Here is a 24,868-nt window from a genome sequence, read left to right as displayed (position 1 = left end):
CAGGAACAATCACCCACAAACACACAGTGAAATCCAGGCTACCTAAATATGGTTCCCAATCAGAGACAATGACTAACACCTGCCTCTGATTGAGAACCATATCAGGCCAGACATAGAAATAGACAAACTAGACAATCAACATAGAATGCCCACCCAGCTCACGTCCTGACCAACACTAAAACAAGGAAAACACACACGAACGACGGTCAGAACGTGACAACCTGTTGTTGATTATGGTGATACTATTTATCAGTGCAGCTGCTTCTACTGTAAAACTCTTGGATGCTGTTTCATAGCTCCCTTCGTTTTATCACAGCAGACAGTTGTATTACTCATCACTCTATTCTTTACCAAAAGGCTGACTGGACCTCTTTGAAGTAGATCACATCATCACGCTCTTTATGTCTACAAAATCCTGCTCCACAAACTTCCGCCTTACCTAACATCACTCGTAAGATTTAAACTGACAAGTTATCAAACCCATTCACAGGGTTGGTTAACTCTGTAAACTCCTTTGATGTGTAGATTTAGGTAGATCAGCGTTTGGTTTCCTTGCACCCTTAAGTGTGGAATCATTTACAATTAACTTTAAAATTAGAGGTATTGGTGTCTCTAGGGCATTTCATATGGTTGCTATGGGACTTTATTATTGAATGTATTTTTATGATTGCTTTTTGCTTTTTGTGTATTTTATTGTGTATATCAATGTGTTTGTGTTGTGGTGCTACACAGGGCTCATCTGGAAAAGATACTTTGGTCTCAACATTGACTACCTGTAAAAAAAAAAGTGTATAGATGGTGTGTGTATTCAGACCCCTTCCCTTTTTCCACATTGTGTTACCTTACAGCCTTATTCTAAAATTAATTACACCCCCCCCCCCCTCTCAATCTCCACACAATACCCCATCATGACAAAGTGAAAATAGGTTTTTAAACATTTGAACAAAATTATCACCAATAAAAAACATACCTTATTTACATAAGTATTCAGACCCTTTGCTATGAGACTCAAAATTGAGCTCGGGTGCATCCTGTTTCCTTTGATCATACTTGATGTTTCTACAACTTGATTGGAGTCCATCTGTGATACATTCAATTGATTGGATAATTATTTGGGAAGACACACCTGTCTATATAAGGTCCCACAGTTGACAGTGCATGTCAGAGCAAAAACCAAGCCATGAGCTCATCTATAGAGCTCTGAGGCAGGATTGTGTCAAGGTACAGACCCGGGGAAGGGTACCAAAAAATGTTCTGCAGCATTGAAGATCCCCAAGAACTCAGTTGCATCCATTCCCTAAATGGAAGAAGTTTGGAACCACCAAGACTCTTCCAAGACCTGACTGCCCGGCCAAACTGAGCAATCTGGGGAGAAGGGACTTGGTCAGGGAGGTGACCAAGAACCCGGTGGTTACTTTGACAGAGCTCCAGAGTTCCTTTGTGGAGATGGGAGAACCTTCCAGAAGGACAACCATCTCTGCAGCACTCCACCAATCAGGCCTTTATGGTAGAGTGGCCAGATGGAAGCACCTCCTCAGTAAAAGGCACATGACCACCCACTTGGAGTTTGCCAAAAGGCACCTAAAGGACTCTCGGACCCTAAGAAACAAGATTCTCTGGCCTATTGAAACCAAGCACCACCCCTATGGTCTAGCAGGGTAGTGCCAGCATCACGCTGTGTGGATGTTTTTCAGCAGCATCGACTGGGAGACTAGTCAGGATGGAAGGAAAGATGAAGGGAGCAAAGTACAGATGTACAGATGTGATGAAAGCCTGCTCCAAAGTGCTCAGGACCTCAGACTAGGGTGAAGGTTCACCTTCCAACAGGAAAACAACCCTAAGCACACAGCCAAGACAACGCAGGAGCTCTGGCCCAGCCAGAGACCGGACTCGAACCTGATCTAAAATCTCTGGAGACACCAAAAAAAAGCTGTGCCGCAATGCTCCTCATCCAACCTGACAGAGCTTGAGAAGATCCGCAGAGAAGAATGGGAGAAACTCCCCAAATACAGGTGTGCCAAGCTTGCAGCATCATACCCAAGAAGACTCAAGGCTGTAATCGCTGCCAAAGGTGCTGAGTAAAGGGTCTGAAAACTTATGTAAATGTAACTTTATTTTGAATACATTTGTTTTTGCTTTGTCATTATGGGGTATTGTGTGTAGATTGATGAGGGAAAAAAATGATTTAATACATTTCAGAATAGGGCTGTAACGTAAAAAATTTGGAAAAAGTTAAGGGGTCTGAATACATTCTAAATGCACTGTATATATGGTGTATATACAGTGTATGATGTGTAAATGGTGTGGGGTGGGGTGTTTATATGTGTCTATGGTGTAGATGGTAGATGGTGTCTACGTGGTGACTCACCAGAAAAAGATATCTCACTTCTGGTATTTCCCACAGGATATTAGTAAAGAGGGAGAAGAAATGACAAATGACACATGATGAAAGTGAAAACAGGAGTTTTAGTACAGCTAAGGTGATATTCTAACTACTATAACATTCTAACTATGGTGATATAACTATGGTAACGTTCTTATTATGATCCAACAATGTGACGTTCTAACTATGGTGACATTCCTATTCTGTTCCAACACTGTTGACATTCTAACTACAGTGAGGTTCTAACTACAGTGAGGTTCTAACTACAGTGAGGTTCTAACTACAGTGAGGATCTAACTGCAGTGAGGATCTAACTACAGTGAGGTTCTAACTACAGTGACGTACTAACTAGAGTGACATTATAACTATGTTGACATTATAACTATGGTGACATTATTATTATGGTGACATTATTACTATGGTGACATAATAACTATGGTGACAATATACCTATGGTGACATTATGACTATGTTCTTCTTACTATGGTGACGTTATAACTATGGGGACATAATAAATATGGTGACATTATAACTATGTTCTTCTTACTATGGTGACATTATAACTATGATGACATTATAACTATGGGGACATTATAACTACGGTGACATTATAACTATGGGGACATAATAAATATGGTGACATTATAACTATGTTCTTCTTACTATGGTGACATTATAACTATGATGACATTATAACTATGGTGACATAATAACTATGTTCTTCTTACTATGGTAACATTATAACTATGGTGACATTATAACTATGGTGACATAATAACTATGTTCTTATTACTATAGTGACATTATAACTATGGTGACATTATAACGATGGTAACATTATAACTATGGTAACATTATAACTATGTGGATATTATAACTATGTTGACATTATAACTACGGTAACATTATAACTATGGTGACATTATAACTATGGTGACATTATAACTATGGGGACATTATAACTATGGGGACATAATAAATATGGTGACATTATAACTATGTTCCTCTTACTATGGTGATGTTATAACTATGGTGACATTATAACTATGGTAACATTATAACTATAGTGACATAAAACTATGTTCTTCTTACAATGGTGACATCATACTTATGGTAACATTATAACTATGGTGACATTATAACTATAGTGACATTATAACTATGTTCGTCTTACTATGGTGACATAATAACTATGGTGACATAATAACTAAGTTGACATTATAACTATGATGACATTATAACTATGTTCTTCTTACTATGGTGACATAATAACTATAGTGACATTATAACTATGATGACATAATAAATCTGGTGACATTATAACTATGGTGATATTATAAGTATGTTGACATTATAACTATGATGACATAACTATGTTTACATTTTTACTATGGTGACATTATAACTATGTTGACATTATAACTATGGTGACATCATAACTATGGTGACATCATAACTATGGTGACATTGTAACTATGGTGACATAATAACTATGTTGACATTATAACTATGGTGAAATCATAATTATGGTGACATTATAACTATGATGACATTGTAACTGTGGTGACATAATAACTTTGGTCACATTATAACTATGGTAAAATTAGAACTATGTTGACATTATAACTATGGTGACATAACTATGTTGACATAGCTATGATGACAGTATAACTATGTAGACATTTTTACTATGGTGACATTATAACTATTTTGATATTACAACTATGGTGACATTGTAACTATGGTGACATAACTATTGTGACATTATAACTACGGTGACATTATAACTATGGTGACATTATAACTATGGTGACATTATAACTATGATGACATTACAACTATGGTGACATAACTATGGTGACATTATAACTATGGTGACATCATAACTATGGTGACATAACTATGTTGACATTAGAACTATGATGACATTATAACTGTGTTGACATTTTTTACTATGGTGACATTATAACTATGTGGACATAAAACTATGTTCTTCTTACTATGGTAACATTATAACTATAGTGACATTTTAACTATGGTGACATTATAACTATAGTGACATTATAACTATGGTGACATAATAACTATGGTGACATTATAACTATAGTGACATTATAACTATAGTGAGATTATAACTATGGCAACGTTATAAATATGTTGACATTATAACTATGGTGACATTATAACTATGTTGAAATTATAACTATGGTGACATTATAACTATGTTGACATTTTTACTATGGTGACATTATAACGATGGTGACATTATGACGATGGTAACATTATAACTATAGTGACATTATAACTATGTTCCTCTTACTATGGTGACATAATAACTATGGTGACATAATAACTATGGTGACATTATAACTATAGTGAGATTATAACTATGGTGACATAATAACTATGTTGACATTATAACTATGGTGACATCATAACTTTGGTCACATTATAACTATGGTAACAGTATAACTACGTAGACATTTTTACTATGGTGACATCATAACTATTTTGACGTTATAACTATGGTGACATTGTAACAATGGTGACATAACTATTGTGACATTATAACTACGGTGCCATTATAACTATGATGAAATTATAACTATGGTGACATAACTATGGTGACATTATAACTATGGTGACATTATAACTATGATGACATTATAACTACGGTGACATTATAACTATGGTGACATACAGTAATAACTATGATGACATAATAAATATGGTGACATTATAACTGCGTTGGCATGATAACTATAGTGACATAACTATGTTGACATTAGAACTAAGATGACATTATAACTATGTTGACATTTTTACTATGGTGACACTATAACTATGGTGACATTACAACGATGGTGACATTATAACTATGGTGACATTATAACTATGTTGACATAAAACTATGTTCTTCTTACTATGGTAACATTATAACTATAGTGACATTATAACTATAGTGAGATTATAACTATGGTGACATAATAACTATGGTGACATTATAACTATGTTCTTCTTACTATTGTGACGTTATAACTATGTTGACATTATAACTATGGTGACATAACTATGTTGAAATTATAACTATGATGACATTATAACTATGTTATTCTTACTATGGTGACATTATAACTATGGTGACATTATAACTATGGTGACATTATGACTATGGTGACATTATCACTATGTTCTTCTTACTATGGTGACATTATAACTATGTTGACATTATAACTATGGTGACATTATAACTATGTTCTTCTTACTATGTTGACATTATAACTATGGTGACATAACTATGCTCTTCTTACTATGGTGACATTATAACTATGGTGACATTATAAATATGGTGACATTATAACTATGTTCTTCTTACTATGGTGAAATTATATCTATGTTCTTCTTACTATGGTGACATTATAACTATGGTGACATTATAACCATGGTGAAATTATATCTATGTTCTTCTTACTATGGTGACATTATAACTATTGTGACATTATAAATATGGAGACATTATAACTATGGTGACATTGTAACTGTGGTGACATTATAACTATGTTCTTCTTACTATGGTGACATTATAACTATGTTGACATTATAACTACGGTGACATTATAACTATGGTAACATAATAACTATGATGACATAAAACTATGTTCTTCTTACTATGGTGACATTATAACTATGGTGATGTTCTAACTGTGAAGTTGGGTTGTGGTTAGATTTTGGGTTGAGGTTGTAGTTATGGTTAGATTTCTTGTTACCTTTGGAGCAGGACTGATAGCCAGAGTGTTCTCTGCCAGCTTCTCCACTAAGGGGTTAACAGGTTCTGTTTCTGGGGGGTGGGTGGCCCTCCAGTAGGCCTCTAGGTAGTCTGCTATGTGCTCACAGGCATCACTCAGCTGGTTCTCATCCAAGATTACGTCATACATCTCCTGCAGGGCAGACAGGTTGTTAGTGTCATTCAGACTGAATCCATGTCACTGCTGCTTTACCAGTCCCCTTGGATACCAGTTACTTCAAATAACACTATCTGATAATCAAATCAAGCACATCTCTGTTTAGGAGCATGATTTAGACAGGATGGAAAGAAAGAACGTAATCTCAGATAACAAGGTCAGATTCAGCATGGAGAGGCATCGACCAGGGTTATACAGACCGATACAGGGGGATACAGACAGATCGGGGGAGAAGGGTGGTACAGACTGATACAGGGTGATTGAGAATTATACAGGGTGATACAGACTGATACTGACTGCTAGTATGATACAGACGATACAGACTGATACAGACTGCTATTATGATACAGGGTGATACAGACGGGTACAGGGTGATACAGACTGATACAGACTGATACAGACTGCTAGTATGATACAGGGTGATACAGACTGGTACAGGGTGATACAGACTGATACTGATACAGATGGATACAGACTGGTACAAGGTGATACAGACTGATACTAACTGCTAGTATGATACATGGTGATACAGACTGATACTGACTGCTAGTATTATACAGGGTGATACAGACTGATACAGACGGATACAGGTGGATACAGGGTGATAAAGACTGATACAGATGGATACAGGGTGATACAAACTGATACAGGGTGATGCAGACTAATACATACTTATACAGACTGATAGAGACTGATCGACTGACATAGACTTATGCAGACTGATACATGGTGATAGAGACTGATACAGGGGGATAAAGGGTGATGCAGACTGATACAAACTTATACAGACTGATAGACCGATACAGGGTGATACAGACTGATAGAGGGTGATACAGACTTATACAGGATGATACACACTGATACAGATTGATACAGGCTGATATGAACTGGTACAGATTGATGTAGGGGGATACAGACTGATACATGGTGATACAGACTGATACAGTATAACTGATTCTAGAACTGAAAGATTCCAAAAAGCAGCCAACTCTTTCAGGTTACCGTTGTTGGGCGGCAGGTTTCAAAGGCTACTGGCATTACACACCTGTAACTGTAACTCTGTTGCAATCACTTTTATAGATAACTTTGACACCTTCTGGAAACAGAAGATGCTTGACAGGAATGATGGAGTCCATCCAAATCATCTTGGCTCCTGGACTCAGTTAATCCCTACAATTGTGTCGCCGAGTTGTCATAATGCTGCAGATAATGTACATTATCACAGGGGTGTTGGCAGACACAATGTAAGTAACTTAATGTATGTCCCTCTAACTGCCCTGAATGCCTCTGTTTATCCTGCAGCTACTGTATGCAGTAATCATGGGCCTGTGAACCAGTTATACTCATAACACTGAGGCGGTGTGCCCTGGTAGGATGTCAGCTCGAACACAATAAACATGAGCATGTCTTCTTCTGCTAAGAAATTAAATACAAGCAAGCATCCTAGAAAAGTGCTAACAATAGCCCACATGAACTTATGTAGCCTAAGAAACAAGGTTAATCAAATCAATAACATGCTAGTAACAGATGACATTCATATTCTGACGACCTCAGAAACTCACCTAGATAATACCTCTCCGTGGCCGACATGAGCAAGACTTTCAAGTGTGTTAACCCTTGCAAAGATGCCGGCCCAGACAACATCCCTAGCCGCATCCTCAGAGCATGTGCCAAGGGTGCGTGCTCAACCCCTTCCAGCACTCCCTATTCACCCATGACTGCATGGCCAAGCACCCATCCAACTCAATCATCAAGTTCGCAGATGACACAACAGTATTAAGCTTGAATACCAACAACGATGAGATAGCCTAGAGGTGAGGGCTCTGGGAGTGTGGTATCAGGAAAATAACAGTGGGGAGAACAAGTATTTGATACACTGCCGATTTTGCCGATTTTCCTACTTACAAAGCATGTAGAGGTCTGCAATTTTTATCATAGGTACACTTCAACTATGAGAGATGGAATCTAAAACAAAAATCCAGAAAATCACATTGTATGATTTTTAAGTAATTAATTAGCATTTTATTGCATGACATAAGTATTTGATACCTCAGAAAAGCAGAACTTAATATTTGGTACAGAAACCTTTGTTTTGCAATTACAGAGATCATACATTTCCTGTAGTTCTTGACCAGGTTTTTACACACTGCAGCAGGGATTTTGGCCCACTCCTCCATACAGACCTTCTCCAGGTCCTTCAGGTTTCGGGGCTGTCGCTGGGCAATACGGACTTTCAGCTCCCTCCAAAGATTTTCTATTGGGTTCAGGTCTGGAGACCTGCTAGGCCACTCCAGGACCTTGAGATGCTTCTTACGGAGTCACTCCTTAGTTGCCCTGGCTGTGTGTTACAGGTCGTTGTCATGCTGGAAGACCCAGCCACGACCCATCTTCAATGCTCTTACTGAGGGAAGGAGGTTGCTGGCCAAGATCTCACGATACATGGCCCCATCCAGCCTCCCCGAATACGGTGCAGTCGTCTTGTCCCCTTTGCAGAAAAGCATCCCCAAAGAATGATGTTTCCACCTCCATGCTTCACGGTTGGGATGGTGTTCTTGGGGTTGCCCTCATCCTTCTTCTTCCTCCAAACACGGCGAGTGGAGTTTAGACCAAAAAGCTCTATTTTTGTCTCATCAGACCACATGACTTTCTCCCATTCCCCCTCTGGATCATCCAGATGGTCATTGGCAAACTTCAGATGGGCCTGGACATGCGCTGGCTTGAGCAGTGGCACCTTGTGTGCGCTGCAGGATTTTAATCCATGACGGCGTAGTGTGTTACTCATGGTTTTCTTTGAGACTGTGGTCCCAGCTCTCTTCAAGTCATTGACCAGGTCCCGCCGTGTAGTTCTGGGCTGATCCCTCACCTTCCTCATGATCATTGATGCCCCACGAGGTGAGATCTTGCATGGAGTCCCAGACCGAGGATGATTGACCGTCATCTTGAACTTCTTCCATTTTCTAATAATTGCGCCAACAGTTGTTGCCTTCTCACCAAGCTGCTTGCCTATTGTCCTGTAGCCCATCCCAGCCTTGTGCAGGTCTACAATTCTATCCCTGATGGTCTTACACAACCCTCTTGTCTTGGCCATTGTGGAGAGGTTGGAGTCTGTTTGATTGAGTGTGTGGACAGGTGTATTTTACACAGGTAACGAGTTCAAACAGGTGCAGTTAATACAGGTAATGAGTGGAGAACAGGAGGGATTCTTAAAGAAAAACTAACAGGTCTGTGAGGGCCGGAGTTCTTACTGGTTGGTAGGTGATCAAATACTTATGTCATGCAATAAAATGCAAATTAATTACTTAAACATCATACAATGTGATTTTCTGGATTTTTGTTTTAGATTCCGTCTCTCACAGTTGAAGTGTACCTATGATAAAATTACAGACCTCTACATGCTTTGTAAGTAGGAAAACCTGCAAAATCAGCAGTCTCTGTTTCCAGTCTCTGTCCAGTCCAGGCTTAACATCGCCATGGAGGCCCCTTTTGCCAGAGGACACTGTTTTTGATTTCCATGGCAAGTGACATAGCTCCATGGCTGGTTTATAGGATCAAGAACAGGAACTTCCACCAAGTCATCCAGGAGCATTTACATTTTATTTGTATTTGTTTTACTTAGCAGACACTCTTATCCAGAGAAACTTACAATAGCAAGTGAATACATTTTCATACTTTTTTTTATCATACTGGTCCCCTGTGGGAATCAAACCCACAACTCTGATATTGCAAGCTCCATGCTCTACCAACTGAGCCACACAGGACCAGGATTGCACCAGCATCCCACCAACTCCCTTCTCCAGGGAAGGGGGAGACCCCTTCTGGCAAGGATCCCTGCAGAGTACCGGCCAGTCGGCTGTGGAAAGCCGACATGGCGGTGACACTTCTACCAGGCCAGAGAGGTGCACGGCTATTGGTTTGGAAGAGAAAGAAAAAGTAGGTGGGCATGGATTCCCCAGTAGCTTGTGTAGGATTCCCCAGTAGCTTGTGTAGGATTCCCCAGTAGCTTGTGTAGGATTCCACAGTAGCTTGTGTAGGATTCCACAGTAGCTTGTGTAGGATTCCAAAGTAGGTTGTGTAGGATTCCCCAGTAGCTTGTGTAGGATTCCCCAGTAGATTGTGTATGATTCCAAAGTAGGTTGTGTAAGATTCCCCAGTAGCTTGTGTAGGATTCCACAGTAGCTTGTGTAGGATTCCACAGTAGCTTGTGTAGGATTCCAAAGTAGGTTGTGTAGGATTCCCCAGTAGCTTGTGTAGGATTCCCCAGTAGATTGTGTAGGATTCCCCAGTAGCTTGTGTAGGATTATCCAGTAGCTTGAGTAGGATTCCCCAGTAGCTTGTGTAGGATTCCCCAATCGCTTGTGTAGGATTCCCCAGTTGCTTGTGTAGGATTCCCCAGTAGATTGTGTAGGATTCCACAGTAGATTGTGTAGGATTCCCCAGTAGCTTGTATAGGATTCCACAGTAGGTTGTGTAGGATTCCTCAGTAGCTTGTGTAGGATTCCCCAGTAGCTTGTGTAGGATTCCACAGTAGGTTGTGTAGGATTCCCCAGTAGCTTGTGTAGGATTCCCCAGTAGGTTGTGTAGGATTCCCCAGTAGGTTGTCTAGGATTCCCCAGTAGCTTGTGTAGGATTCCCCAGTAGCTTGTGTAGGATTCCCCAGTAGGTTGTCTAGGATTCCCCAGTAGGTTGTGTAGGTTTCCCAGTAGCTTGTGTAGGATTCCCCAGTAGGTTGTGTAGGATTCCCCAGTAGCTTGTGTAGGATTCCCCAGTAGGTTGCATAGGTTTGCTACCTTTTTGCTAAGAGTAGCCACTTTGCCCCTGTCTGGGTGGTCCACATTGTCCTGGAATAAAGCAACGCTGTGTATGGCATTGTGTGGGCGAGCGGTTTGCTGATGTCAACGTTGTGAACAGAGTGTCCCATGGTGGCGGTGGGTTATGGTATAGGCAGGTATAAGCTATGGACAATGAACACAATTGCATTTTTATCGATGCCAATTTGAACGTACAAAGATGCCGTGATGAGATCCTGAGGCCCATTGTTATGCCATTCATCATCAGCCGCCATCACCTCTTCAGCATGATAATGCACAGCGCCATGTCGCAAGGATCTGGACACAATTCCTAGAAGCTGAAAATGTCCCAGTTCTTCCATGGCCTGCATACAGCCTGATAAACTCTATGAAAACAAGATGTGTTGTGCTGCATGAGGCAAATAGTGGTCACACCAGAAACGGACTGGTTTTCTGATCCACGAACCTACCTTTTTTTTGAGGTACAGTATCTGTGACCAACAAATGCCTATTTGCATTCCCAGTCATGTGAAATCCATAGATTAGGGCCTAATGAATGTATTGCAATTTACAGATTTCCTTATATGAACTGTAACTCAGTAAAATCTTAGAAATGGTTGCATGTTGCATTTATATTTTTGTTCAGTATACATAAAGAGTAAAAAGGAATTGGTCCCAATACTGACCCTTTTGGTACACATTGTGTAATATCCAGGACATTACACTTGACACCTTTCGAAATCACACAATGTATCCTATCTGACAGATCATTCTCAAACCACTTGCAAGAAGCCTGTACCAGGTCTATTTCAATCAACCTTTGAAAAAGTGTGTTAAAAACCAGACTGCATTGCTTGCTGTTTGGGGTTTTAGGCTGGGTTTCTGTATAAGCACTTTGTAACATCTGCTGATGTAAAAAGGGATTTATAATATTATACATTTGATTTGATTACATTTTGACGACTGGTGCACATAAAAAAATGGAATGAGAAGTTAAAAAAGTTCTTAGCTGAGAGTTGGCCAGAGTTCTTAGCTGAGGGTTGGCCAGAGTTCTTAGCTAAGTTTGCCATGATACATACAGGATCAAAAAGCAAAATAGCAGATATCATCTGTTATCCAGGTAAAATCAACATACACTCAGGGTGGTTATCAGACTGTCATGGTCATATAGAAAATTCACAAAAAGGACACTGGGCTGGTTAGGGTTAAGGTGACTCTCACTGTGGGGCATTGGGCCAGTCGGGTTGGGTTAGGTATGGGATAGGGTTATTGTTATTACGGTTAGGTTAGGGTTATGGTTATTATGGTTAGGGTTAAGGTTAAGGTTACTCTCAACATGGGACACTGGGACAGTTAGGGGAGGGTAAGCTTTGGGTTATGGTTGTTATGATTAGGTTACTCTCACCATTGGGCACTGGGCCAGTTAGGGTTATTATGGTAGAGTTATGGTTGTTGTGATTAGGTTACTCTCACCATTGGGCACTGGGCCAGTTAGGGTTAGGGTTAGGGTTAGGGTTAGGGTTAGGGTTAGGGTTATTATGGTACGGTTATGGTTGTTATGATTAGGTTACTCTCACCGTTGGGCACTGGGCTAGGGTTAGGGTTATTATGGTAGGGTTATGGTTGTTAGGATTAGGTTACTCTTACAGTTGGGCACTGGACCAGTTAGGGGAGGGTAAGGTTTGGGTTAGGGTTATTATGGTAGGGTTATGGTTGTTATGATTAGGTTACTCTCACCGTTGGGCACTGGGCCAGCTTGTCTGCAGCCACCATCTGGACGTTGAGATGCTTGGTCTGAGACTTACCCCTGGTCTTGATCAGCCTTGATAACACCTGGACGACAGAAGACAAGAGGTACAGAGGAAGAGCAGATGAGACGTGAAAAGAACATATACAACCTAACTTTAATGTTTATAAACTCAATTAACCCAGCGGTATAGAACTTTTACTAACCCAGCCGTACAGAACCTTTACTAACCCAGCCGTACAGAACCTTTACTAACCCAGTCGTATAGAACCTTTACTAACCCAGCCGTACAGAACCTTTACTAACCCAGTCGTATAGAACCTTTACTAACCCAGCCGTACAGAACCTTTACTAACCCAGTCGTATAGAACCTTTACTAACCCAGCCGTACAGAACCTTTACTAACCCAGCCGTACAGAACCTTTACTAATCCAGCTGTATAGAACCTTTACTAACCCAGCTGTATAGAACCTTTACTAACCCAGCTGAATAGAACCTTTACTAACCCAGCCGAATAGAACCTTTACTAACCCAGCTGAATATAACCTTTACTAACCCAGCTGAATAGAACCTTTACTAACCCAGCTGTCAGGAACCTTTACTAACCCAGCTGTCAGGAACCTTTACTAACCCAGGTGTCAGGCACCTTTACTAACCCAGCTGTCAGGAAACTTTACTAACCCAGCTGTCAGGAACCTTTACAAACCCAGCTGTCAGGAACCTTTACTAACCCAGCTGAATAGAACCTTTACTAACCCAGCTGTCAAGAAACTTTACTTACCCAGCTGAATAGAACCTTTACTAACCCAGCTGTCAGGAACCTTTACAAAACCAGCTGAATAGAATCTTTACTAACCCAGCTGTCAAGAACCTTTACTAACTCAGCTGAATAGAACCTTTACTAACCCAACTGTCAGGAACCTTTACTAAACGATATCATAACAGCCATCGATAAAAGACAGTACTGTGCAGCCGTCTTCATCGACCTGGCCAAGGCTTTCGACTCTGTCAATCAACATATTCTTATCGGCAGACTCAGTAGCCTCGGTTTTTCTGATGACTGCCTTGCCTGGTTCACCAACTACTTTGCAGACAGAGTTCAGTGTGACAAATCGGATGGCATGTTGTCCGGTCCTCTGGCGGTCTCTATGGGGGTGCCACAGTGTTCTATTCTCGGGCTGACTCTTTTCTCTGTATATATCAATGATGTTGCTCTTGCTTCGGGCGATTCCCTGATCCACCTCTACGCAGACGACACCATTCTGTATACTTCTGGCCCTTCCTTGGACACTGTGCTATCTAACCTCCAAACGAGCTTCAATGCCATACAACACTCCTTCCGTGGCCTCCAACTGCTCTTAAACGCTAGTAAAACCAAATGCATGCTTTTCAACCATTCGCTGCCTGCACCCGCACGCCCGACTAGCATCACCACCGTGGATGGTTCCGACCTAGAATATGTGGACATCTATAAGTACCTAGGTGTCTGGCTAGACAGTAAACTCTCCTTCTAGACTCATATCAAACATCTCCAATCTAAAATCAAATCTAGAGTCTGTTTTCTATTCCGCAACAAAGCCTTCTTCACTAACGCTGCCAAACTTACCCTAGTAAAACTGACTATCCTACCGATCCTCGACTTCGGGCGATGTCATCTACAAAATAGCTTCCAATACTCTACTCAGCAAACTGGATGCATTTTATCACAGTGCCATCCGTTTTGTTACTAAAGCACCTTAAACCACCCACCACTGCGACCTGTATGCTCTAGTCGGCTGGCCCTCGCTACATATTCGCCGCCAGACCCACTGGCTCCAGGTCATCTACAAGTCCATGCTAGGTAAAGTTCCGCCTTATCTCAGTTCACTGGTCACGATGGCAACACCCACCCATAGATCGCGCTCCAGCAAGTGTATCTCACTGATCATCCCTAAAGCCAACACCTCTTTGGCCACCTTTCCTTCCAGTTCTCTGCTGCCTGTGACTGAAACGAATTGCAAAAATTGCTGAAGTTGGAGACTTTTACCTCCCTCACCAACTTCAAACATCTGCTATCTGAGCAGCTAACCGATCGCTGCAGCTGTTCATAGTCCATCGGTAAATAGCCCACCCAATTTACCTACCTCATCCCCATACTGTTTTTATTTATTTACTTTTCTGCTCTTTTGCACACCAGTATCTCTACCTGCATATGATCATCTGATCATCTATCACTCCAGTGTTAATATGCAAAATTGTAATTATTCGCCTACCTCCTCATGCTTTTTGCACACAATGTATATAGACTCCTTTTTTCTTTTTTATACTGTGTTATCGACTTGTTTATTGTTTACTCCATGTGTAACTCTGTGTTGTTGTCTGTTCACACTGCTATGCTTTATCTTGGCCAGGTCGCAGTTGTAAATGAGAACTTGTTCTCAACTAGCCTACCTGGTTAAATAAAGGTGAAATAATTTTTTTAAATTAAAACTAACCCAGCTCAATAGAACCTTTACTAACCCAGCTGTATAGTACATTTACTAACCCAGCTGTATAGTACAGTTACTAACCCAGCTGTATAATGCATTTACTAACCCAGCTGTATAGTACATTTACTAACCCAGCTGTATAGTACATTTACTAACCCAGCTGTATAGTAATTTTACTAACCCAGCTGTATAGTACTTTTACTAACCCAGCTGTATAGTACATTTACTAACCCAGCTGTATAGTACATTTACTAACCCAGCTGTATAGTACCTTTACTAACCCAGCTGTATAGTACATTTACTAACCCAGCTGTACAAAACCTTCACTAACCCAACTTTGAGGAACCGTACCTTGGTGTAGGAGACCTTAATGTAGACCAGGATGGAAGCCATATATGTTTTAGACAGCTGGATGGGGTGCTTCACTGTGTCTGCATTCAGCTAACCCAGCTGTATAGAACCTTTACTAACCCAGATGTGTGGAACCTTTACTAACCCAGCTTTGAGGAACCTTACCTTGGGGGAGGAGACCTTGATGTAGACCAGGATAGGGGCCAGAGATGTTTTAGACAGCTGGATGGGGTGGTTCACTGTGTCTGCATCCAGAACCACCAGTTGTAGGCTCCGGGCTAGCTCAAAGATCCGCTCCACCTCCCCCTGGATTTGGGCTGCAGAGACATGGAACATGGTGGTCACTAAAACCTCCATCAATTAACCCTCCAATCAAACCCTGACCTTTCTAAACAAGCCCTGGCGTATCTTTACCTTCTTTAAAGGGCACTGGCTTCTTAAAGGGCACTGGCTTCTTTAAAGGGCACTGGCTTCTTAAAGTGACACTGGCTTCTTAAAAGGGCACTGGCTTCTTTAAAGGGCACTGGCTTCTTAAAAGGGCACTGGCTTCTTTAAAGGGCACTGGCTTCTTAAAAGGGCACTGGCTTCTTAAAAGGGCACTGGCTTCTTAAAAGGGCACTGGCTTCTTTAAAGGGCACTGGTTCTTAAAGTGGCACTGGCTTCTTAAAGTGGCACTGGCTTCTTAAAAGGGCACTGGCTTCTTAAAGTGGCACTGGCTTCTTAAAGTGGCACTGGCTTCTTAAAGTGTCACTGGCTTCTTAAAGTGGCACTGGCTTCTTAAAGTGGCACTGGCTTCTTAAAGTGGCACTGGCTTCTTTAAAGGGCACCGGCTTCTTAAAAGGGCACTGGCTTCTTTAAAGGGCACTGGCTTCTTAAAGTGGCACTGGCTTCTTAAAGTGGCACTGGCTTCTTAAAGTGGCACTGGCTTCTTAAAAGGGCACTGGCTCCTTTAAAGGGCACTGGCTTCTTAAAGTGGCACTGGCTTCTTAAAGTGGCACTGGCTTCTTAAAGTGGCACTGGCTTCTTAAAGTGGCACTGGCTTCTTAAAAGGGCACTGGCTTCTTTAAAGGGCACTGGCTTCTTAAAGTGGCACTGGCTTCTTAAAGTGGCACTGGCTTCTTAAAGGTGCACTGGCTTCTTAAAGTGGCACTGGCTTCTTTAAATGGCACTGGCTTCTTAAATGGGCACTGGCTTCTTAAAAGGGCACTGGCTTCTTTAAAGGGCACTGGCTTCTTAAAAGGGCACTGGCTTCTTTAAAGGGCACTGGCTTCTTAAAAGGGCACTGGCTTCTTTAAAGGGCACTGGCTTCTTAAAAGGGCACTGGCTTCTTTAAATGGCACTGGCTTCTTTAAAGGGCACTGGCTTCTTAAAAGGGCACTGGCTTCTTAAAAGGGCACTGGCTTCTTAAAAGGGCACTGGCTTCTTTAAAGGGCACTGGCTTCTTAAAGTGGCACTGGCTTCTTAAAGTGGCACTGGCTTCTTTAAAGGGCACTGGCTTCTTAAAAGGGCACTGGCTTCTTAAAAGGGCACTGGCTTCTTAAAAGGGCACTGGCTTCTTTAAAGGGCACTGGCTTCTTTAAAGGGCACTGGTTCTTAAAGTGGCACTGGCTTCTTAAAGTGGCACTGGCGTCTTAAAAGGGCACTGGCTTCTTAAAGTGGCACTGGCTTCTTAAAGTGGCACTGGCTTCTTAAAGTGGCACTGGCTTCTTAAAGTGGCACTGGCTTCTTAAAGTGGCACTGGCTTCTTAAAGTGGCACTGGCTTCTTTAAAGGGCACCGGCTTCTTAAAAGGGCACCGGCTTCTTAAAAGGGCACCGGCTTCTTAAAGTGGCACTGGCTACTTAAAGTGGCACTGGCTTCTTAAAGTGGCACTGGCTTCTTAAAAGGGCACTGGCTTCTTTAAAGGGCACTGGCTTCTTAAAGTGGCACTGGCTTCTTAAAGTGGCACTGGCTTCTTAAAGTGGCACTGGCTTCTTAAAAGGGCACTGGCTTCTTTAAAGGGCACTGGCTTCTTAAAGTGGCACTGGCTTCTTAAAGTGGCACTGGCTTCTTAAAGTGGCACTGGCTTCTTAAAGTGGCACTGGCTTCTTTAAATGGCACTGGCTTCTTTAAATGGGCACTGGCTTCTTAAAAGGGCACTGGCTTCTTTAAAGGGCACTGGCTTCTTTAAAGGGCACTGGCTTCTTAAAAGGGCACTGGCTTCTTTAAAGGGCACTGGCTTCTTAAAAGGGCACTGGCTTCTTTAAAGGGCACTGGCTTATTAAAAGGGCACTGGCTTCTTTAAAGGGCACTGGCTTCTTAAAAGGGCACTGGCTTCTTAAAAGGGCACTGGCTTCTTAAAAGGGCACTGGCTTCTTTAAAGGGCACTGGCTTCTTAAAGTGGCACTGGCTTCTTAAAGGGCACTGGCTTCTTTAAAGGGCACTGGCTTCTTAAAAGGGCACTGGCTTCTTAAAAGGGCACTGGCTTCTTAAAAGGGCACTGGCTTCTTAAAAGGGCACTGGCTTCTTTAAAGGGCACTGGCTTCTTTAAATGGCACTGGCTTCTTTAAAGGGCACTGGCTTCTTAAAAGGGCACTGGCTTCTTAAAAGGGCACTGGCTTCTTAAAGTGGCACTGGCTTCTTAAAGGGCACTGGCTTCTTTAAAGGGCACTGGCTTCTTTAAAGGGCACTGGCTTCTTAAAGTGGCAATGGCTTCTTAAAAGGGAAATGGCTTCTTGAAAGGGATGGCAGGAGGCCTAGTGTTTAGAGTGTTGGACTTGTAACTGAAAGGTTGCAAGATCAAATCCCTGAGCTGACAATGTAAAAATCTGCTGTTCTGCCATTGAACTGTTCATAGGCCATCATTGAAAATAAGAATTTGTTCCTAACTGACTTGCCTAGTTAAATGTTTAAAAATGGATTCTTAAAAGTGCAAGGAGATAAAACAAGAATGGAACTATTTTTGAATAATAATTATCTGGATATTCTGAAAGCACTTTAATTGATAAAATATTTTTGTTAATTCAGTTGCATGTTAATTAAGGTGTGCAGAGCATGATTTTAGCCCAAATGTGGGAGCAGGAGATTAATACTGCCTACAGTCAAAACTGACCATCCAAAAATAAAAAGTTGTTCTGTAACATTTTCAGTGCAACTATTTATTTGACATGAGAATGGAATATATTTATCTTAAAAATATGACATGCTCATTACATCCTGTGCAGGGAGGCCCACTGTCTCAGACTTTGAAAACACGTGGTACAGAGGTAAAATAGTTGTAAGGTATCTATACAGCACAGTCTATAGGTAGACTAGTGTTAGTTTATAGACATCACAGTCTATATGTAGACTAGTGGTGGGGTTTATAGACAGAACAGTCTATAGGTAGACTAGTTTTAGAGTTTATAGACATCACAGTCTATATGTAGACTAGTGGTAGGGTTTATAGACAGAACAGTCTATAGGTAGACTAGTGCTAGGGTTTATAGACAGCACAGTCTATAGGTAGACTAGTGGTAGGGTTTATAGACAGCACAGTCTATAGGTAGACTAGTGTTAGAGTTTATAGACAGCACAGTCTATAGGTATACTAGTGGTAAGGTTTATAGACAGCACAGTCTATAGGTAGACTAGTGTTAGAGTTTATAGACATCACAGTCTATATGTAGACTAGTGGTAGGGTTTATAGACAGAACAGTCTATAGGTAGACTAGTGCTAGGGTTTATAGACAGCACAGTCTATAGGTAGACTAGTGTTAGAGTTTATAGACATCACAGTCTATATGCATACTAGTGGTAGGGTTTATAGACAGAACAGTCTATAGGTAGACTAGTTTTAGAGTTTATAGACAGCACAGTCTATATATAGACTAGTGGTAGGGTTTATAGACAGAACAGTCTATAGGTAGACTAGTGTTAGAGTTTATAGACATCACAGTCTATATGTAGACTAGTGGTAGGGTTTATAGACAGAACAGTCTATAGGTAGACTAGTGCAAGGGTTTATAGACAGCACAGTCTATAGGTAGACTAGTGGTAGGGTTTATAGACAGCACAGTCTATATGTAGACTAGTGTTAGAGTTTATAGACAGCACAGTCTATAGGTATACTAGTGGTAAGGTTTATAGACAGCACAGTCTATAGGTAGACTAGTGTTAGAGTTTATAGACATCACAGTCTATATGTAGACTAGTGGTAGTGTTTATAGACAGAACAGTCTATAGGTAGACTAGTGCTAGGGTTTATAGACAGCACAGTCTATAGGTAGACTAGTGTTAGAGTTTATAGACATCACAGTCTATATGTAGACTAGTGGTAGGGTTTATAGACAGAACAGTCTATAAGTAGACTGGTGCTAGGGTTTATAGACAGCACAGTCTATAGGTAGACTAGTGGTAGGGTTTATAGACAGCACAGTCTATAGGTAGACTAGTGTTAGAGTTTATAGACAGCACAGTATATAGGTAGACTAGTGTTAGAGTTTATAGACAGCACAGTCTATAGGTAGACTAGTGGTAGGGTTTATAGACAGCACAGTCTATAGGTAGACTAGTGTTAGAGTTTATAGACAGAACAGTCTATAGGTAGACTAGTGCTAGGGTTTATAGACATCACAGTCTATATGTAGACTAGTGGTAGGGTTTATAGACAGAACAGTCTATAGGTAGACTAGTGCTAGGGTTTATAGACAGCACAGTCTATAGGTAGACTAGTGGTAGGGTTTATAGACAGCACAGTCTATAGGTAGACTAGTGTTAGAGTTTATAGACAGCACAGTCTATATGTAGACTAGTGGTAGGGTTTATAGACAGAACAGTCTATAGGTAGACTAGTGCTAGGGTTTATAGACAGCACAGTCTATAGGTAGACTAGTGGTAGGGTTTATAGACAGCACAGTCTATAGGTAGACTAATGTTAGAGTTTATAGACAGCACAGTCTATAGGTATACTAGTGGTAAGGTTTATAGACAGCACAGTATATAGGTAGACTAGTGTTAGAGTTTATAGACATCACAGTCTATATGTAGACTAGTGGTAGGGTTTATAGACAGAACAGTCTATAGGTAGACTAGTGCTAGGGTTTATAGACAGCACAGTCTATAGGTAGACTAGTGTTAGAGTTTATAGACATCACAGTCTATATGTAGACTAGTGGTAGGGTTTATAGACAGAACAGTCTGTAGGTAGACTAGTGCTAGGGTTTATAGACAGCACAGTCTATAGGTAGACTAGTGTTAGAGTTTATAGACATCACAGTCTATATGTAGACTAGTGGTAGGGTTTATAGACAGAACAGTCTATAGGTAGACTAGTGCTAGGGTTTATAGACAGAACAGTCTATAGGTAGACTAGTGCTAGGGTTTATAGACAGCACAGTCTATAGGTAGACTAGTGTTAGAGTTTATAGACAGCACAGTATATAGGTAGACTAGTGTTAGAGTTTATAGACAGCACAGTCTATAGGTAGACTAGTGGTAGAGTTTATAGACAGCACAGTCTATAGGTAGACTAGTGTTAGAGTTTATAGACAGCACAGTCTATAGGTAGACTAGTGTTAGAGTTTATAGACAGCACAGTATATAGGTAGACTAGTGTTAGAGTTTATAGACATCACAGTCTATAGGTAGACTAGTGGTAGGGTTTATAGACAGAAGAGTCTATAGGTAGACTAGTGTTAGAGTTTATAGACATCACAGTCTATATGTAGACTAGTGGTAGGGTTTATAGACAGAACAGTCTATAGGTAGACTAGTGCTAGGGTTTATAGACAGCACAGTCTATAGGTAGACTAGTGGTAGGGTTTATAGACAGCACAGTCTATAGGTAGACTAGTGTTAGAGTTTATAGACAGCACAGTATATAGGTAGACTAGTGTTAGAGTTTATAGACAGCACAGTCTATAGGTAGACTAGTGGTAGGGTTTATAGACAGCACAGTCTATAGGTAGACTAGTGGTAGGGTTTATAGACAGCACAGTCTATAGGTAGACTAGTGTTAGAGTTTATAGACAGCACAGTCTATAGGTATACTAGTGGTAAGGTTTATAGACAGCACAGTCTATAGGTAGACTAGTGTTAGAGTTTATAGACAGCACAGTCTATAGGTAGACTAGTGTTAGAGTTTATAGACAGCACAGTATATAGGTAGACTAGTTTTAGAGTTTATAGACAGCACAGTCTATAGGTAGACTAGTGGTAGGGTTTATAGACAGCACAGTCTATAGGTAGACTAGTGTTAGAGTTTATATACAGCACAGTCTATAGGTAGACTAGTGTTAGAGTTTATAGACAGCACAGTATATAGGTAGACTAGTGTTAGAGTTTATAGACAGCACAGTCTATAGGTAGACTAGTGGTAGGGTTTATAGACAGCACAGTCTATAGGTAGACTAGTGGTAGGGTTTATAGACAGCACAGTCTATAGGTAGACTAGTGGTAGGGTTTATAGACAGCACAGTCTACACTTAGACTAGTGGTAGGGTTTATAGACAGCACAGTCTATAGGTAGACTAGTGGTAGGGTTTATAGACAGCACAGTCTATAGGTAGACCAGTGGGAGGGTTTCTATACAGCACAGTCTACACTTAGACTAGTGGTAGGGTTTATAGACAGCACAGTCTATAGGTAGACTAGTGGTAGGGTTTATAGACAGCACAGTCTATAGGTAGACCAGTGGGAGGGTTTCTAAACAGCACAGTCTACACGCAGACCAGTGGGAGGGTTTCTAAACAGCACAGTCTACACGTAGACCAGTGGGAGGGTTTCTATACAGTTGCTCTTTGAACAGCAGTGAGGAAGAGGGTCAGACTCAAATGAGCTAACACTGTTTTAGTCATACACCTGCTTACACTATGGTTAATGTATTATATTATATTAGTAGTATTGTACATACCAGCAGTATCTGGAACCAGACAGCAAAGAGAGGGACAGGGTGTAAAGAACCAAGTTAATTACTTTCCCACTACCATACAGTTAGGTTAGTCAATACACTGTAGACCCTGTCCTGATTGGGTGTGTGACATAACATAATACTTTACTGAGAAAAGGAAACCGCAAGATCACAGTTCCCTTCAAAAACCAACAAACACTAAGTTTCAAAAACTCACTAAGGAAACGAACGAACATAGTAAATAATTCAAGTTTCTGCAAAGGACAACAGAAAACGCGTCTTTTAATTAACAGGGAAATCATAATGAGTAAATTGGACACACTGAGTGTCATTAATGTCTCTAGGACGGTCTCTAGGTGGAACCGGGTATGATACATTACCTCATTATCAACCCTGTTCTGACATGGTATTATACATTACCTCATTATCAACACTGTTCTGACGTGGTATGATACATTACCCCGACATAAACCTGCTGTGATTGGGTATGGACATTACCCCGATATAAACCTGTTCTGATTGGGTATGGACATTACCCTGATATAAACCTGGTTTGATTGGGTATGGACATTACCCCGATATAAACCTGTTCTGATTGGGTATGGGCATTACCCCGATATAAACCTGGTCTGTTAGGGTATGGACATTACCCCGATATAAACCTGGTTTGATTGGGTATGGACATTACCCCGATATAAACCTGGTTTGATTGGGTATTGGCATTACCCCGATATAAACCTGTTCTGATTGGGTATTGGCATTACCCTGATATAAACCTGGTTTGATTGGGTATGGGCATTACCCCGACATAAACCTGTTCTGATTGGGTATTGGCATTACCCCGATATAAACCTGTTCTGATTGGGTATGGGCATTACCCCGATATAAACCTGTTCTGATTGGGTATGGGCATTACCCCAACATAAACCTGTTCTGATTGGATGTAATATTTATTTTAGAAACCTGGCCGATCACTGTATGGTTTCTATAATATTGTATTTTAAAATATGGTTGCTATAATATTGTATTGTAAAGTATGGTAGCTGTGGTAAGGTGTGTTAGCCCATACTTTAATCTAGATTAGTTACCATGACACCGTTAGAATTACGGGGGCTGGGGTTAGAGGATTAGGGCTGGGGTTAGGTAGTTAACCGATACCTTACCTAGGTTAGAGCGTGTGTTTGATCGGTCCATCAGGGCTTTCTTGTTGGGGTTGTTGAGTATGGACCGCTTCGCTAGAGCGATGTCTGCAGTCACACGAGTTATAGTAATTCTGAGAAATACAGAGCAAACGTGATATTTTATTTGAAGTTAAAACGTTTGGATAAACAATATGTATATTGTATTTATTGTCAAATCCACAGTTGATACAACCTGTATAACTCACCTCCCTTCAAATCTGTGTTTTAAAAAGTCGAAGAGTGCTTTCTGCATCATGTCTGTTACCTAGGATCACACAGAAACACCCTCCATCACATGTACAGTATGTAACATCAGATGGCTCCTCCATCACATGTACAGTATGTTACATTAGATGGCTCCTCCAGCACATGTACAGTCCTTTCGGAAAGTATTAAAACCCATTGACTTTCCACATTTTGTTACATTACAGCCTTATTCTAAAATATATACAGTTGAAGTCGGAAGTTTTACATACACCTTAGCCACATACATTTAAACTCAGTTTTTCACTATTGCTGACATTTAATCCTAGTAAAAATTCCCTGTTTTAAGTCAGTTAGGATCACCACTTTATTTTAAGAATGTGAAATGTCAGAATAATAGTAGAGAGAATGATTTATTTCAGCTTTTATTTCTTTCATCACATTCCCAATGGGTCAGAAGTTTACATACACTCAATTAGTATTTGGTAGCATTGCCTTTAAATTGTTTAACTTGGGGCAAACGTTTTGGGTAGCCTTCCACAAGCTTCCCACAATAAATTGGATGCATTTTGACCCATTCCTCCTGACAGAGCTGGTGTAACGGAGTCAGGTTTTTAGGCCTCCTTGCTCGCACACGTTTATTTCAGTTCTGCCCACAATGTCCTATACCTTGACTTTGTTGTCCTTAAGCCATTTTTCCACAACTTTGGAAGTACAGTGGGGAGAACAAGTATTTGATACATTTTGCAGGTTTTCCTACTTACAAAGCATGTAGAGGTCTGTAATGTTTATCATAGGTACACTTCAACTGTGAGAGACGGAATCTAAAACAAAAATCCAGAAAAAAACATTGTATGATTTTTGAATTTTATTTTGAATTTTATTGCATGACATAAGTCACCTACCAACCAGTAAGAA

At 40.7% G+C, this 24,868-nt stretch overlaps 1 protein-coding gene across 1 annotated transcript in view; it reads right to left on the bottom strand.

Moving 5' to 3' along the window:
• Positions 1 to 24,868, bottom strand: part of cacnb2b (calcium voltage-gated channel auxiliary subunit beta 2b) — a 68,468-nt gene that overhangs the window by 12,961 nt on the left and 30,639 nt on the right. Inside the window, exons 8-14 of the mRNA XM_090226065.1 lie at positions 23,953 to 24,011; positions 23,729 to 23,838; positions 22,569 to 22,577; positions 15,864 to 16,015; positions 12,870 to 12,965; positions 6,151 to 6,321; positions 2,369 to 2,388 (exon numbers count right to left, since the gene is read on the bottom strand). Of these exons, the coding sequence (XP_090082191.1) occupies positions 2,383 to 2,388; positions 6,151 to 6,321; positions 12,870 to 12,965; positions 15,864 to 16,015; positions 22,569 to 22,577; positions 23,729 to 23,838; positions 23,953 to 24,011 (603 nt within the window). The 3' untranslated portion in view covers positions 2,369 to 2,382. The remainder of the gene's footprint in view (positions 1 to 2,368; positions 2,389 to 6,150; positions 6,322 to 12,869; positions 12,966 to 15,863; positions 16,016 to 22,568; positions 22,578 to 23,728; positions 23,839 to 23,952; positions 24,012 to 24,868) is intronic.

This window comes from Oncorhynchus mykiss, chromosome 28 (assembly GCF_057628025.1).
Source record: "Oncorhynchus mykiss isolate SJ-2025 chromosome 28, ASM5762802v1, whole genome shotgun sequence".
NCBI lineage: Eukaryota > Metazoa > Chordata > Actinopteri > Salmoniformes > Salmonidae > Oncorhynchus > Oncorhynchus mykiss.
The sequence above is the reverse complement of the archived record's forward strand: the minus strand, read 5'-3'. Positions and strand labels throughout refer to the sequence as shown.